Genomic DNA, 18,371 nt, shown 5'->3' on the forward strand with positions numbered 1-18,371 from the left:
CTTCCCCTGCACTCGGCTAATTACTTCCGTTTGCCGTGTGACATTTCCTGCGCCGCGTATCGCGCGCGTTCACTAATTTTACGAATGCTCCTAGTTGAAGAATTTCAAATATTCCGTCTCTGCCGCGCCTGCTCGGCATTACCGAAAGAATTCCGCAAACTCGAAAACTCACCAAAGTTTAGATCGTAATTTTAAAGCGATAGTTTCGATAACGTCCGGAATTTGAAGCTATTTGCTCGAAAAATCTATTGTTAGGAAATTTTTTATAGTTATAAATAAATCAGAGTTGGGCAAAATTATACTATGTCAAATTTCATTTGACATATCATGAACTAGAATTCATTCGAATAAGATGTTAGGTTCGGTGAAAATCTAATACTTATTATTAAACAAATCTTACAAATTCGAATTTACTCATTTCTCTTCAAATTCGTGAAAGAATATATTTAATATTCACTTACCATAAAGATAATAATATCAGGTTATTAATAATAATAATAATAATAATGAATATTTCGTACAATCAACCGAGATAACAAATATAGAGAGTATAATTCTATGTATATTAAATTACAAAACATTGACTGTTCAAAGTCAATCAAGTATCGAAGTTTGCCATTTCCACAATTTTTTAAGTCTCCATTTTAGTTACCGGAAGACAATTGATAGCCTCAATGATAGTATCGCATCAAAACTATTCTTTTAAATGATATTCCCTACATAATTATTAGTAGATCATGATATTAGTGGACTGTGAATTTTTATGCAAAATAAAAATTGTCTATCACAATTGAATCAAAATTAAATAACATTGATAATGTTTCCATTATCAATTATTGTTATTTATGTCTAAAATCTGCAGTCTAGGTATTTGGAATAATTTCTATGCGATTAAAATTATTATCGACTCTAATTGCTTTTTTAAATTGTTATTGAATATATTTTAATGAATCTGTAATAAAAGGTAGGACAAATGTAAAACAATGAGACTGTTAAAAGAACTGCAGAACATTTATATATTATTCTCTCTCTCTCTCTCTCACTTCAGTAAAATTATTAAAAAAGAAATTTCTATTTGATACATAGTTGTCGCAATTAATGCAGGCAATTTTTATAAAAAGATAAAGATCCAGAATTTAATTATCGGTATCAACAATTTTATTGTTATCCATTAAATATGCGTAACGCTAATTTTTACCAAAGCTTCAAAATTCCCTTTTATTGTAATACATTCGAATTAATTAAATTTTACTAGGATTTTGATCATGATAAATTTTGACTACCTAGTTTCGGTGCCACTGATTAAATTATTTTGATTTTGTAGGTATTTTCGAGATTATTATTCAGCACTTAATGTATCGAAAAATCGTCAGCCCTAAATCATTGTAGAAGCTATTGAGTAAGCATCCATAGATAATATGTGGAAATAAAATGAAAATGAATAGCAAGCACATGAATGATCTTGTACGGTTGGTGCATCGAGATACGGTTATTGGCTTTCGCAATTATGCTGTTTTGGCGGCAACTTACCCCGTCCGGATGATATTTCGGCACGCCGCTCGGCGTCGTCGTCGACCCGCAAAAATCGGTGAGGACATCCTGTAACTTGCGCGTGGAATCTGAAACAATGCAGTCGGAAGTGAACTTCGACGTCTCTGGCGTCTCATTCGGTCGACTGAACACGGTCTCGCGTAAAGTTTCTTCATTCGAATGTTTCAAACACGTCTAGCTACCTTGGCGACTGCGGATATCAAGATTGCCTCATGTAACAATTATTTATTCGACGCTTGAGAAGCTCTTGCGAGTTTCTGCACTTCGTAAAATAACTAGGTATATCTCCATGGTATATATTTTATTTTTCAATCCTCACTTTTTTTAGATGTTGTAATATTTTAATCTCCAGTTTTTAGAACACGTTTGAGCGTAAACATATTCTCCTTTCAGAGGCTACAAATATGTCCGCGAAAATCTTATCTTAAAATAGTTTCGCTTAGTTTATTCGAAGAAGCAGATAATCTTTTCGCAAATTATTTCATTATTAAATGCAATGTCTATCAAATAAAGTGATATCCTAATTCATTAAATCCTCAAGTATCAAATGCAGTGATTTTATAGTAAAACTCTAGGATGAAGGATGCATTTCATGTTTAAGGACCTAGTAATTTGAACGAATTACCTCACGTGAAAAATTAGTTTCTATATAAAGTACAATATGCATATGAATAAAGAGATTACTTATATACGAATTAATTAGCTCATAAGAAAACGATTTATGTGACATTTTATAGCGGTATAAATTATTACTAATTTCCACTTATTATTGTTTCATGTGTAACAAAATTTGTCCAAGCTTGTTCCCATAATCGTTTATCACTGACCGCCGTAAATTTCCGGCTAGCAGGAACAACAATTAAATTCCGACACATTCGTAATGAATTGTTTGTATAACAAAGCGACATGGTATCTGATTATTGCGCAGAAACTGCTCACGTCGACACTTTTCTAAACTTTGACATCAATTTGTTGCTATTTAGGACCAAAAACAATTAATAAATTGCATGCCACTATATTCGGGAAACTCTCCTCTATCTTTTAACACCGATTATAACTTTCTAACGTTTGTACTTTTCATGCAATACCTCATTTTTGTCGAAAATTTTGGGTTTGTACAAAAGTTCGTTTATTTAAAAAACTGAAAGCTTTACAAGAATTTCATAGTGGCTATAGAAACCCAGAAAAAAAGTTTGATTTTGTCGGACAGTGTTATCAAACGTGAGACATCGAACGATAATAGAAGCGGATCGAACAGCGTTTTGTTTTGGATTTCCCGTCTCACGCTTCATTTTTTCTCGTCCGCGTGTCTAATTAACGTGTTCCCGCGAAATTTATGCAGGCATGTTTCTCTGTATCTGGAGAAAATTAATAACGCAGACGAAGTTTCGCGTCCAGCAAGCCCCGCGAGCCCTCATTTATCATCCCCGTCGGAAAATAAGATTTGCGTCCGTGGGAAACGATTCCAGGAAGCTTCTGTATCCGATGCGACTGTATTCGCAGAGCATTCACTGCAAAAGAGCAGCACTTACTACAAGATGAATTCTGTTGTCCCCACAATTTTATCTACGACGTTTTTTTGCGAATCGACATACGATAATACGAAGTTTAGAGAAGTCCGTAAGATTCAGTTAATCTCATTTATTAATTAGACCCAGGCAAATGCGACTGGAAATTTCTTCCTCTCTTCTGTTTCATTCCATTGTTCTGTTCGCATTTTTATGAACTACAATGGATTATCAATTCCAGCATCGAACGCAGCTTATCCCCAGCTTTTCTTAATTCCATTTAATGGACGCTATTATAATTGGCTAATTGAAATAAACTTCTTAATCCAACTGTTGCAGAAATAATACTGTGATACCGAACGTCATTAACAATTAACGTTAAATAACTGCAATGAACACTTATCGGAAGTTTATTAATAGGCTTTTCAACGACCGAACTGTGCTTGAGAACTGTGCTTGAGAACTGTGCTTTAATTTAAATAATTTGACCGATTATGAATAAGATCGTTTTAGTTTTTAAACAAACTTTTATGAAATTAACCTTTGGTGTTAACAGATCTATTAGAGTCCTGTCGGTAGAAAAAAATGTGTTAAAATAGACTATTAAAATTAGATTATAAAGTAAATAATATACTTGCAGTTTAAATACCAAAGAGATTATATCGCTAATGATTAGACTGAGGCAAGTTAAAAGAAGTGGCATCTGTTTATTAAACAAAATATTTACGCCCTCTAAAAGAACCTTTTGGGTTACATAAATCTGAGGAAAACAATACAGTTAAAATGAGAAGAATTTACAAAAAAAGATAATTGCTTAATCGCATTATGATATTTTTCTCAAGTAAAAAGAAGTTTATACTTAATTGCACAATTAAACGTGCAGAAACTGGGGATTCGTTCAATGATTCTTTTTCGCTAAGTTTCTCTAACGTGACAAAAGCCACGAGGGAAGGAAATCCCAAAAAGTGATTTTCTAATTACATATACCACATTTTTCTCGTCGATGTAAAAAGAACTAATATTTAATACTCGAGGGTGCAATAATTGACACATTGTTCGCCGGTTTCCATCTTGTGAATTTCCCGCAGTCTGCCGTTTTAACCATTTCAATGAATACTATGGCCAGTAGAGTGGCTCCTGAGAATATCAAGGGAAAGTCGTGAAACGTAGGCCTCATTGTTTATGGAATTATGGAAATTCGAAAGGCATCGTCCGACAGCGAGTGAAATTTATTCTGTTCGCGTCGGTACGTGTCTGGCCTCGGGATAAATTCTAAATTTCGAGAACGGAGGATCTCTTATGTCGGTCGTACGAGGACGTCGGTTTAAACGTGGAACTAACCGCTTCTTTGAGTAGAAGTCGAAATTTCGAAACGAATGCAGGCGCTTGTAGACGAACGCCTGAGTCATTTTGCATTATATTAATAAGTACAGTAATTTCTCCTGGAAATGTCAAATTTCGGGTTGCTGTGAATTTCCCTTTGCTAGTCCTACGCCTATGTAGTTTATTGCTACGTCGATGATAAGGGTCGACGAACTTCCCGCAAGACAATACAAAAACGACTGTTCGGGTGTGAGTCAGGTAAGAAGAACCATTTTAATTCATCTGAATCAGAAGTTATTTATTATTCGAATAAGAGAGAAGAGAGAATTTATTTGTAATCGATTTGAATGAAAATAATTCGAAATAATTAAAAGATTGTTATTCGAATAAAATATTCGACTAAACAGAATTCATTCGAATAATTATTTTTGATAAACATTTACTCGAAACAATTCCAATAATGCCAAATTCTGGTTACGTTACGTATCGACATTTAAATAGCACAATTTTGTAACATTCTTGATTCGTGCAATAAATCTGAAAACAACCGTCATCGTATAACGCAGAATTTACTTCGGAAAAAATCATGGAAATTGTTCCCGGACAAATTCGACCGGGATATTGGGTTAATTTTTCATTGTTGTTTGCGCCGCCGGCAATTTCTCATTTCGGGGACCGATTTTCGGGCGGAAGCGTGAATTTCCGCACGTGAACGCTAATCACGCGGCCGTCAGAGTGCGATCCATCATCGTCCTTCGTCAATCGTCCCGAAAATAGTCTTTATCCGAAAATATCCTGGCCGTTAAATGCATTATGACGTCGGCGCCGGTTGATTAGGCCGATGGTCTCCTATTATTAGTCAATTTCGCGGCGTTGTTTCCTCTGGAAACAACTGAATCCCAGATGTGCGATCGATCGGGCGTCTACTCCCCACATTTTCCTCCTTACAGCCAGCTCCGGCAATAAACCGACCGAGCTATTAGCTTTTTTTTTTTTATCTATCGTTTCTTGCCCCGGATCCGTTTGAGAACAGCGTCGCGCCGCGACGAACGAGCCAATATCGTCCCCGATATCGCCCTAATTATCGCCTCGAACGGCATCACGAGCTGTCGACTCTCGTTTCTCGAGGTTCGCTCGACCAGTCGAGTATTGTTCTAAGTAATATTGGGCTTTGTTCTCGCCTTTCGGGGATTCGTCGGATTTCGTTTGGAAACTGCCTAATTACTGGATCGTTGACCGACTTATTTGGTTCATAATACATATAGCATGACGTAATACGTGCGAAATTAGGGGTGAATTGATTAATTCTTTTCGTGGTTTTCCATTCGTTTAGAAAATGCAGATCTCCGAATCCCATAATTTCTGATTATTTGTTAAGATAAAAAGTCTCCTTCACGAATGACAAATATATCGATTTTATTTCAATTTGACTGAAGGGATTTGATTCAAAATTAAGCAATTCTTTTGGGTATTTGTTATAGCGGTAGAGATATTAGAATTATTATTTCAATTTGACTGAAGGGATTTTATTTAAAGTTAAGTAATTCTTTTGGGTATTTGTTATAGTGGTAGAGATATTAGAATTATTTATTAGCGTGGGTGTCAATAAACTCATTCATAGGAAAATAATTTCCGGATATTTATTAGTTAGGACATTAAACTGTATAATTTGTTGAGTTATGATACTTTTCGTAGAAACATCTCACGGTGTGAATCGTTTCGATTAATAATTTTTTCAAATGAAGGTCCTCAGTCACAGCGTTTGATCCAATAATTTTGTATAAAGTGAGGAGAAATTTGCTTTAACGGCTTCTCTCTCTCTCTCTCTCTCTCTCGCGTGTTATATTGCAATGCCGATACTGTTTGTATAAGATCACAGACGAGATCCCTCACGACATAATGGCGTTTGTGTGATATGTACCACGGACGTGTTACCCGCGACGCAATATGTACCGTTCGTGCAGTGCCACAGACGAGTAAACACGCGCTTCTGGTTTTGCTCCGTCTGTGGCCACTTAGCTTGCTTCTGCGTTGTGTCAATGGAACTAAACTTTTTCAAATTAAAGCGTTAAGTTGTCGTTTTCGTGAGTTTCGATTTGCTTAGAAAGTGAACAGATACTGAATCTTACAATTTGTGATTAATTGATAAGATACAATGCAGGTAGTCTGTACGAAGTTAGGAGAGGTTTAAGTTATTTATCCGACATCGAATTTGATTACAAAATACTGATCTTGATCTGTCAGTTCTACAAGTCATGCCTGTCTCATGTAAGGTAAGATTACATTGCGGCGAATGAATAAATCATTTCATACAAGGATATATGCAGAAAATTTGTTAAAAATTAAATCAGATTTAGTTTATAGAAAATTAGGGGGAAGGCGGTTAAGTCATCGCTTCATTTGGCTTCGAATTCGTTTTTAAAATATTTCCATTCCATAACCTATGAATCTGACAATTCTTTCCAACGATAGTGAAGCCGGTTACTGTGGGGCAACCAATTGCTGTGCGTTTAATCTATTTTCAGGCATAATTAACTTGATATTTATCGAATAAGATATACCAAATATTTGTATTCCTTTGTCTTGTTTACTTATGAATAAAAAGATTTTACCGTTGCAAAAAAATGTGTCTAGCACTACACTTTTTACTTACAAGCTGCCAAGTCCTGGAGCTGTTGAAATTCCGCTGGCGAGAGCTTGTCCCAGTGAAAGGCCATCGCTTATTTCTGCTCTCGATCTCCCACAGGACGGACGCCCGCTCGTTGAATGCTCAAGATCGTCACCTGTGGACAGAAGAACGTCGCAGGATTAGGAGACGTTTCTCTGATCTCGTTGTCCAGGGGCTCGAGCACGAACCATTCTAATCTCATACGAACTTTCTAACGGAAATTTTGTCTACGACCTGCGATCTTTCTCGTAGAGGAGACCGGAGACCAAAGTAACCATTTGAATTTGGATTAGGATTCAACGAAATAAGAATTATTTTTGATTCATTAAACTATTTATTAACAATAATCCTACCGAGCACTAAAGATGTCTGATATGTGTTGCTTCATAAAAATTAAAAGACTGAATCCATTTAAACATCCTGCTATTTTTATTAGAATGTGTGTTTGAATTAACAAATTTGTTCAATTATTTCCTACGAAAGACTCTTTAACTCGAACAATTTTAAAAGAAAAATATGCAGGATTGGTCATGTTTACATCTTCAAAGTACACATTACCTTTAATTTCAAACATTTTTTTTGTCAGATAAGTGTAAATGCCCCAAAAATCGGTGTGATCGCTGGGACGACACCCTGTACATGTATGGGTGAAATTTCAGTCAATGTATTAAAAATGTTTCATTTACGTATGGATAATAAAATAGATGATGCAAGAGGTTGTTCAGAGTATAGAAATTGTCTCAGAATAACAACGGTCCATTTATGTGCCTTTAACATGTTTTGTTCAATTTTAATTCCATGCCACTCTCTTGTGGAATTATCCTTTCTGATTAGATTGTATTGAAATAAATTATATAAATAAAATATTATATTGACAAAATAAAGATTTAAATTTAAATTAGATTCACTTGAAATTCTTATAAAAATAATTGTCTAATGAAAATACGACTTCAGATGATATTGTAAAGTAAACATTGTAAAAAAATTAAATTAATATAGAATTAAACATATTGATATTTAGTTTCTTATACACAATGAAGCTGCTACCAAAGTCCGTACAGGATACAGTAACAGGAATTTAATTTGAAATCTGATTTATTAGAGATGAAGTGAATTGCTTAACAAGTAAAAATTTCGTTAAAAATAAAGTTCATTGAAAGTTAAGAAATGATTATAAAAAAACCATACCGCAATCCAATTTAAAACGAAAGTTACGGGTAGAACGAATTGATCGTATAAAAATTTCATTTGAAATCTTTGTTAAGAGTAAATTCAATCAATGAAAAATTTGCTTCAAAATCGGATTTATAAAGTAATCCTCGATATAAAATCTGATTCATTAAGAGTGAAATAAATTGGTCAAGTAAATCTGATGTGAAATTCAATTTCTGCCGAATCCTTGCAGAAATGATACTGCAGCCACAATTACATTCAAAATTAAATTCACTGGTGGTGTAACCGCCGCAGCGGTTACCGACGTATAATTCTGAACGTACAGGCGATACGTGTGCACATCTGCGATCACTTAACTCGTGAAGTGAAATATTTTACTTCACGAACTATAGTGAAAAAATGTTGCAGGTTGTGGTCGACTGGAAATTTAGAAACAAAGGATACGAACAGTGCCTAGGGACGATATGCACGCAGGAGCGTAGCAATCTGGTGGTTCGCACGTGAATTTGGGGGGGGGGGACAAAGCTTTGCATCGCACGCTGCACAGCCATTCTAGAAACAAAAGCTTCTCCGATCCGTGTAAATGAAAAGGAGAGCAAGTCTCATTCAATGAAACTCCCTCGGTGTGACATACTGGCTGGATATTGTTAACTGATCATTCTTTGTTAACACAAGAGTTTCACAGAGACACAGTGGTGTGAATAATTATAGATTCAAAGTAACTTTTACAGTTTTAGTGATTTTTAAACGAAAGCTTAACAAAACTTTATATTTGTATATTTCTATATTAGAAATAGTAAAAAGCAGAAATATGCAAATACAGTAAATTCTCTCCAATTGTCCTTCAGCTTGTAAACGAAAATGGACAATTTCGGAAGAGGAGATACGATTACATGAGCCTCGCGGTTCGTTTTTATAATCGCCGATTGCCACCAACTATACCGGTTGTCCCAAAATTATGCTATTTCCGGGAAATGAGAAGTTCCTGCGATCATTTGAAGTAATTTTTTCTTTAGCGAAAATGCAATCCGGGGCTTCGTTACGAGTTATTAACAAAAAACAATGACTGTCACAGTCACTTTTGTATAAACATCAGTAAAAATGTAAACCTTAATTTGAGTTTATTTATTTCATTCACAGCATTATAGGTGGTCTTCTTTAGCAGAGACGCTTTGTATGTTAAAAAAAAACTTAATAAAATATCGTATTTGTATATTAAAAAGAATAGAAATTTTTGAGTGATATTTAAACAGAAAGTTTTCGTTTAGATATTAGTAATGATGTAAAAGTTACTCTGAGTCTATAATTGTGCACGCTATTGTAATTCAATTGTTTAAAAGGGAATTTTCATTAGTGTAAATGAAGTATGCGGATCATAGAATTTCTTTTGTGTACTTTCACAATTAAAATGTAACACTTTACAACTATTACGATCCTATGACGGTTCTGTATAAGTTCTGTATAATTTTTGTATGATTGTTTTATGCAGATCGTCGATAATTGGCCTCAAGGACTCGCGTTTCGCCAAATCATTCATCGACGGAAATTGCAACGGGTATGAGAACGATTCTCCCTGTTTGCTAAGTAACCGATATTTGTGCGATACACCTGGAAATATGACCCTGATCATGTGCACGGCATGTATCCTCGTGCATCAAATTTTCGAAAGCCAGCGATGTCGTTTGCGGAAAATACACCGAAATAGGAAAAACATGTTTTTCATCCGCTGATTTCACACGCGGCAGATGTTTCATTTGCGGAACGCAATTAAGGCTGATATTAATGAGGATTTAATTTTGTTGTTATTTGACCTGTAATCGAAACGATGTTCGTGCTGCGTTTATGTTATCCTTTGAATTACACGCATATAAGTTACCGATATCTACGAAAGGCATTTTTTTTATTTTAAATTAATAGGCTTAAATAATAAGCTATTTAAAAAATTTAAAGTAATAGACTCAGATGAAAAAGTTAAAAGATGGGTGTCTTTTACATTTTTTTGTGCCCCTGTCATCTAAAACAGTTCAAGTCATTTGGCCCAGTTGTAAAAATGTTATTGTTTTTTAAAAGGTGTACAAAGACATTTCTGTGCCACTGTATATAAAAAAATCCAGATTAACTCGTTATTATTTTGTGTTTGCCAGAAATACTACTAACAATGATACGATTAGAACTAAAAATATAAAATTCATATAAAAATATTTAAGAAGGTGAGAAATACAGTTTCTTTTAAAATCTACAATATTGGGGCAACTAATCAATGTTAATTCCCATTGAACGCTCATCAGTTTAAAATGCGGAGAAGCTTGTGAGAAAATGATTCGTTGAAGAAGCATACGAAAATTTTTCCGACCGAGGGAATCTCGCGAGAAAAAAAAAGTGCAGTTGCAGAGCCTGAAAAAGGGTGGCAAGTTTTCAAATGAAAGTTCGCGGCTCCATCGAGTTCCGGTTCCCATAAAGTTTACGGGTAAATGTAATTTCTGAAGACGAAGCTAAAGGAACAATTTCGCCGGAGGAAACGGCGTCGATGTAAATAGTTGCAGAAGATGTTTTTTACATTCCTGAAAAGTTGCAGTATCTAGATTTTCACGTGATTTTGCAAATATGAAGAATGGCTGCAACCTTTGTTTAAACTTTCGTCCACAATGGAGAGAAATCCTGCGCTCTTTCCTAGGGACGATTTCACCCCCAAAACTGTACTATAGCGAGAGCAAAGAATAGTTTTTGTGTCCGATAGGAAGTACTCTGCATGCGCATAAAGTTTCATAATTTTCTGAGTAACCCGAACTTTCATCAGGAGTTTCGAAGTTCAGTAAAGAAAGATATACGAGCAGCAACGCGCGATGAAGTAAGTGATGGTAATTGCAAACAATAAATTATTATAAACATAAATTGTTCCAATACCGTCGAATTCGTTCGCATAATTCCAAACATTCCGCCAAGAAGACATTTACAGTGGCTAACGAAAGTGTTCGAACACCTTTTAAAACGCAATAACATTTTTCAAACTGGACGAAAAGACTTGTTTAGATAATAGATGAACTAGTCTACTAGACAATGACAGAAATGTTCTTCCTTAATTTTGCCCTTACTTGGAATGACAAAAAAACTCGTTTTTTAAACTTTTTCATCAATTTTAAAAAAGATATTACGTTTTAAAAGGTGTATGCTGAATTTTGCGAGTAACTGTATAATTATAACAAATGTTTTAAACTTCAATTTTTTAATTTTAACTTTAGAACATCATATTCGATTACAGCGTGACGAAGAAATGGATTTACATTAAAAGCCGAATTACTGTACACGCGCACAAAGTTCGACAATTTTGTGAGTTTCCTCAAAATTCGCACGTGAGTTTGAAAGCATAATATAGAAGGATATTCGAAGCTGAAGTTACGAATTCCAACGTGCTACTGGAAAATGTCCTCTCTATCGATCTCTCTCTCTCTCTCTCTCTCTCTCTCTCTTTTGTTGCATTCGAATTCACGATTCGGCTGTTACGGGGTTCGATTCCGCGCCGTGCCACCTAATCTGTACACAAAGCGGCGCCGATAATAAGCTTTAATCGAGGAACGCGGCTACGGCACGCGGTCGTTTTAATTCTAATGAACGATTATACGCGATCTCGCGATAGAGAGCCGCTCTATCCGATGACAATTTATTGGATATTGCGTAACCAGCCGCTGGAAATGGAATACTCGCGTGAGGTTTCGATCTATCGGCAACAATGCCGCGGAGTTTACGAATTTGCTGAACATTTCGTTTGAACCCCGCCGTCAAACTATAATTCGCAATTTAATGTTTTGGACAATGGTTGTGCTCATGTATGCGTCGATGCATTAACTTAATAACTCTCCATAATGCCACGCGACCGATACTGGAGTCAAAAGTTGACTTTCCACCGAGTCAATTTCGTTAATTAGGCGGACACTCGTTGACTCGTCACAATTTGACCTCCACTTTGTAACCGAATCCGCTCGACCATTGTGAGCGAAAATACGTGAATGAGTGTGTAATTCATTGTGTATTTTGTCAGCAAATTAACATTTGTCTTACTGAAAATGAGTTCAGTAAACTCTCCCTAATTTTCCTTCAGCTTGTAAACAAAAATGGACAATTTAGGAAGAGGGGATACGATTATACGAGGCTTGCACCTCGTCTTTATAATTGTTGACAATCGGCAAATACAAAAGCGAGCTCGAATAATTGTATATCCTCTTCCCGAATTGTCCATTTTTTTGTTTACAAGCTGAAGGAGAATTTACTATATTGATGGACCGTTTAATACTCGAACGGCGAACCTTTCCGAGAGAGACAAAAATGTAACCGACTATGATTGGGATCACTTATGATTTTATTTTTTTTTTATCAACTTTTTTGAATACATTTCCTAAAATTCTTTTTCCGGACACTTTAATTTCATCTTAGTTAATTAGATCTTAGTGAAATATGCAAACATTTAAATTAATTGTCAAAAATTGGATAGACAAATAACAATTTTTATGCTGTGACCAAATAATATACTTAAAAGAAATTCGATAATTTTTTCCAAAAACAATACTCGCAAACCCCTTTAACGTTTAGTCCGCACGTGGTACGAGCGAGAGCTACATTGTTCAATTTGTGGTATTTATGAAAAATTTGATCAATTATGATTTATAATACAAACTATAATATGAGTACAAATAATATAATTTAAATGGTATACGTATACTACGAATATAGTACAAAGTCTTTCAAATAATATAAAAAGTAGATATTTCTTCTGTTACGCTTTTTCATGATAGACAATACTGAAGCAGTTAAATCGTAGATATTGTTTCAGATAACTTGTTGGTTCGCGAATAAAAAGTTCCTGGCATCATCGAAGAATTCAGTAAAAGATTCTCAATTACAAGTTCTTTAACATTAAATCTACCAAGCTCTAAAAATGACTAAAGAGTGCTGCTTTATAAGGATGATAAGATTGAATATATTTAGGCTTCTCACCATTTTTGGTATAATGTAAATTTGATTATATCCGCGGTATAAACATAAACTACCATTAAAAAACTTGTTTTCAAACAGAAGAACATCGGAGAACCGCAACAATGGACAGGAGACCGCAAAGATTGCAACCACGGAAGGATTCTCATGAATTAGATAGTATATCACGGGGACTTCGTAGTGTTTTCGCTGGAGGGCACACGTCGCAACCTTTAATTCACGCCGAAAGGGTCCCGAACGAGCTCTTGCACGGCGATAAGTTCCGCCCCGGACTACAAAATCGTGAATAAAACCGCCAACTGAAGGTAGTTAAGCAAATTTAGCGTTCCCAGGTCGCGGCCACAAGCGAGCAAAGGTTATCAGACTCAAAGATCCTTGACTAGGTCACGAAAATCGAAAACTGTGGCTTCCTTTACCCACTGTCCACCGCAAATACAGTAGAATTATAGTTGTGGTTGTAAGAAAGAACGTCGTACGTTTTTTAAAAGTAGGGCTTGAATGGAATTGTTAAAATTTTCAGATGGTTCTGATGTAACAGTTGTTTTTTGACTTTTAACTTTTTTGCTCTAACAAAATAGTTATAAATTCACTGAAATATTTATTCCATATATTTATGCATAAACAGGAAATGTTTACTTTGTCGGAAATGAGAAAAAGTTCCGAAATGAGTAACAGTTATCCCACTTTGAAAAGGTTGAAGTACTTTCAAACAAATTTACCGTTTAGTTATTAACCCTTTGCACTCGAGTGGTGACTCTAAGGTACCACTAAAATTTGTTACATCACGTTTTAAGATAATTCTTATATCAACAAAGTCTAGATTTAAAAAATTGTTAAGAGTGAAATTGTTGTGTGACTTCCAAGGGTCAATTTCATATGCATAAAATGCATTTTGCCGTATAAAGTAAAAACGCAAAAAATGCAAAGGGTTAAAGTAGTTGACTCTTAGAAAGAGTTGATTTACATGTAAATATACTAAAATAGTGGATTGATCGGAAATTTAAAAACCCGGTTCTAAGTCAACTAGCTTGTGCAGCAGTGTTCACAATGTTCCTGCTGTACAATTCAATGTGAAATGAGCATTGTGTGCTTGGAAATTTATACTCGATGATCTTAGGACTAGCATTAAAGAAAGTAGTTTAAAAAATATATTACTCCGAAAACTAAACAATGGTTCGTTATTTTGCCCAATGTTTCATTGATCGTGAGCGTACAATAAAATAAGTACATCAAAATCACGACTTGCTTACCCATCTATGTTTACCTTGTTTTCAGTTCCTTAAATAATGCTAAGTGTACATTGTAAGTTACCACAAACTTTTCTATTTTTCTCTAAAATATTTCATGAGAAATAAATGTTTCTCCACAATCGCTATCAATCAAATACAAAATAACTGTTAAAATTTAGATTTTTTATAACAGAATGAAAGAGTTAATGTAAAACTTGACTCAAAACAAAAAAAAAACAAATAATTTAGCAGTTAAAAGTTTGCTGAATAACTTAAATTTGTAAGTGTTTACAGTTAAATTCAAGCTCTGATCACAAATTTTTACTTACGAGGTATGTATTATCGCCTAACACTGAACCTACCGTGCCCTTAAAAAGTCATTGACAATGACAAGAAGATTCTTTTTAAAATGTGTATTTGGATTAAAAAATATATTTCATAATTTTCTTTGAAAAAGTCTTTATAATTTCAGCAAATTAATACAAACTTATACAAATTGTAAAAATGCATTTATTTAAACCTCAATTGACTTTCCAAGTCATATGTATACAAAACTATTCAATCTTACAGTACCTACATAAATTCCTCCCAGTCTCGAAAATAGTTATAAAAAGTATCTTAGCATCATGCTCTGTTCGTTAAATCAACAAATCGAGTTTCGTTGATAAAAAATGATAAAATTGTTACCCATGGGGAAGACTTAGTGTTGATAGTAGTACCAGAAATCTGTATCGGCTAATTTTAACCCCTCTGCTAGTTCAAGCGTTACTAAAGGCACTGGATATAACGGGTGTCGTGATAAATGCTCACCATAAATCCCATCAAACTTCGGGAAAAGTTCGGGACGGGTTCATTATCCGTATGGACGACGGTGAAACAACGGTGGATATCTTTATTACGGGACAGGTATTGATAAGAGTGAATCAGGGAGCCGCACAACACGTTAATTATTGCACGGCAATTAATTACGGCCGACGTAATCGTAGCGGCGCAGCGTCGTTCGGCGTCACGACGCTGAAAATCGAGAACTTTGGCCGAGGAACAGCCGCATCTGCACACGGTAATCCAAAGTTGCGACGATATCGGTTTTAATCCGGACGCGTTCGCAGTTGATGTCGCGAACAATTTCGTGGATGAAGTAATTAGAAACTCCGGTCTAATCCCGGACAGTTCGCTAGAAAACGAAATACAACCGACTCAACGGGAAATTTTGAAAAACTTACATTTTCCTTCCACTTGCCGGAATTATAGCACTTGAGCGAGACAAATTTATAAACGGTCGTTATAAATAGACTTTTATCAAATTCTCGTTTCTCCTCGCCGTTTTATGAAACTCGAAGTACGGGAGAAATTTATTTCGTCGACCGGCAGATTCGTCGAGATAAAATGAAACTTGTAAGCAGTAAATTTTATTAATACTTCCATTTTCTTATATTCGACCAAGTGAACTAAATTGAATTGATTTTAATTGAATTTTTAATTGGTATTTAATAGCGTTAAGAAAATCTATGATTCGTAACTAATTGATTATTAATAGATTTCTTAATAATGTTAATAATTTCAATTAAAATAAATAAATAATGTTAATGATTTTAATTACATGTAAATAAATAACTTTCTGTAATGTTATCTAAGTATTCTTCTTGCGATTATTTCAGAAAATATTTTTAAGCTACGTTTTAATATAACATAGTCTTTGGGTATATTACCAGTGACAATTTAATAGTATTTAGAAATCTACGATGAACAGTTGAGGATTTCTTAATAGATGTTTTAATCTATTTTTAAGAGATTTAATCTATTAAGTTATCTAATCATTTCTCTTGGGATTATTTAAAAAAAGATTTCTAAGCTATTTTCGGGGATATGACACAGACATTGCCAATTGGTAATTTAGCTCGGTGATAAACTATACACTTTTTGTTATTTATTTTCACTCAGCCTCATGGCTAGGAATTGGACTTGGCTTTAATTTGTGTGTAAACGTGTAAATAAATACTAAAACATTGAGATTATGTACTATATAACTAATAATATATAATATATCATATATAATAATACATATACATATAATATAATACATATATAATACATGTTTTATTATATTTTAAAAATAATAAATAATATTTGAATTATTAAGATTTGAATTATTTATGACGCAAGCAACCTCACAATGTCACTTACACCGAAAAATAGAAGTTTGTTGTTCTAAGGCTAATAGCTTGCTATTTTAAAGAATGTATTAATTTGCTGGATGACCTTTTACTGGCAAAAGATAATTTCATTATGCATAATGAAGTAGAACGTTAAAAGTGTTTTAAATCGACAAGTTTCGTCCCCAGTATCGCGATCGTTCCTCAAGATTATCCCCTAAGGAATTATATTCGCGCCAGTAAAATACCGAAACGGATGTTTTAAAGCTTCTTTGCTGTGGTCTCGAGAGTTTCCGCGTCGTTTCACGCCGAATCGGCTTCATTTACGACGCGGCGCAACGCGGCGGCGTGTTTTAAACAACGAGCTATATCATATAAAAAGGCGAAGTCGTTAAACACGTTTACGTTAAATCGAATTTATAACTTAATCGAGAAGGGAATATAAAAATTTCGGAGCAGGGGAGAAGAGAGAAAGAGAGAGAGAAAAAGAGAAAGAAAGAAAGAGGCAGAGAGAAAGAGAAAGAAAGAGAGAGAGAGAGAGAGAGAGAGAAAGAGAAAGAAAGAAAGAGGCAGAGAGAAAGAGAAAGAAAGAGAGAGAGAAAGAGGAAGAAAGAGAGAGAGAGAGAGAGAGAGGGAGACAGAAAGGGAGATAGAAAGGGAGAGAGAAACGAGAGAACGAGATTTCCAGCGTGGTCGTGATCCGGGGTTATTAAGCGATTAGCATAACTGGCGCGGATCGGTACACGGGATTAACATTTTCTAGTAGCGCGAAGGGGCGCTTAAATAGTTTACGATTCGCACAACCGTCGATAAGATTACGTAAGACCATCCAAGTTTCCAGTAACGGTTAAACTGATTGCGTTGCTTGTCTGAAATTTTAGATTTTGTGTTGTGGGCCGAAATATTGCGGAAGCCTAACACTGCCGTTCCAGTTTATGAAAACTCAGAATATTATTTTTTTTGTTTATGTCTAAGACATTTTAATTTCTTTATGAACAAATCAATTTTATTCGAATATAAATGCCTGGATTCTGCTTAGTACGGTATAGTTTATGCGAAATTAGGGGTGGCCTAAGTTATCATCTTACTCACTTCGAATTTGAAATGGTAAACCTTTGAATACATACAATTTGTTTACAAAATACAAATCTCTCTTTGAACATTAAAATTCTTGTCACATATATATGAATTCGAAAAGTCGGTAAAATATATACACGTAACTTAAATATTTATGTAATACAAATAAAAAATAATACGAGTGTGGAACATATAAACAGAACATAAACTAACCCAACTATTATAAATACATATATGATAGGCTGATAAGTTAATATATGTTGTATACGAACCTTAAAATATTTATTCAATGCGAATAAAAATAATACGAGTTGTGAAACATGAAGACAACGTAGCAGGACTTTTGCCTTAGTAATTCGCCCACCAACAAGCCCAAACCGTTCATCGTTTCGTCGATTAGCAGGAAAATCTCCAGCGACGCGTGTCCGCCAGATAAGCCTAAAGAAACTTGCTGCGGGAAAACGCAGGCAACACGGCAAAGATAAAGGGAATGAAGGAAGAGAAAGAGCGAGAGAGTGAGAGTGATCGTTCGTTCATAACACAGGCGCCGTTAATTCCCGTCAGAGAATCGGGCCAATCGGGGTGTAACGATATAATTCGATCGGGTGGGCACGAGCAGCCGTTGTCTGTCGCTTGGAGCCGACTAATGCAATCGCTCCGCAGTCTCGTCCTCGATAGCTCGTGTCGCTTTAACGAGCTCCCA

The 18,371-nt window shown here is 35.0% G+C and overlaps 1 protein-coding gene across 2 annotated transcripts in view; it reads right to left on the bottom strand.

Annotated features, from left to right (window-relative positions):
- Positions 1-18,371, bottom strand: part of Dgk (diacyl glycerol kinase 1) — a 194,439-nt gene that overhangs the window by 105,467 nt on the left and 70,601 nt on the right. For both annotated transcript variants that reach the window (XM_076527392.1, XM_076527391.1), the window contains exons 2-3: positions 7,036-7,165; positions 1,531-1,619 (exon numbers count right to left, since the gene is read on the bottom strand). In XM_076527392.1, coding sequence (XP_076383507.1) covers positions 1,531-1,619; positions 7,036-7,099 — 153 coding nt within the window. In that variant the 5' untranslated portion in view covers positions 7,100-7,165. The remainder of the gene's footprint in view (positions 1-1,530; positions 1,620-7,035; positions 7,166-18,371) is intronic.

The sequence above is a fragment of the Megalopta genalis genome, chromosome 19 (assembly GCF_051020955.1).
Source record: "Megalopta genalis isolate 19385.01 chromosome 19, iyMegGena1_principal, whole genome shotgun sequence".
Taxonomy (NCBI): domain Eukaryota; kingdom Metazoa; phylum Arthropoda; class Insecta; order Hymenoptera; family Halictidae; genus Megalopta; species Megalopta genalis.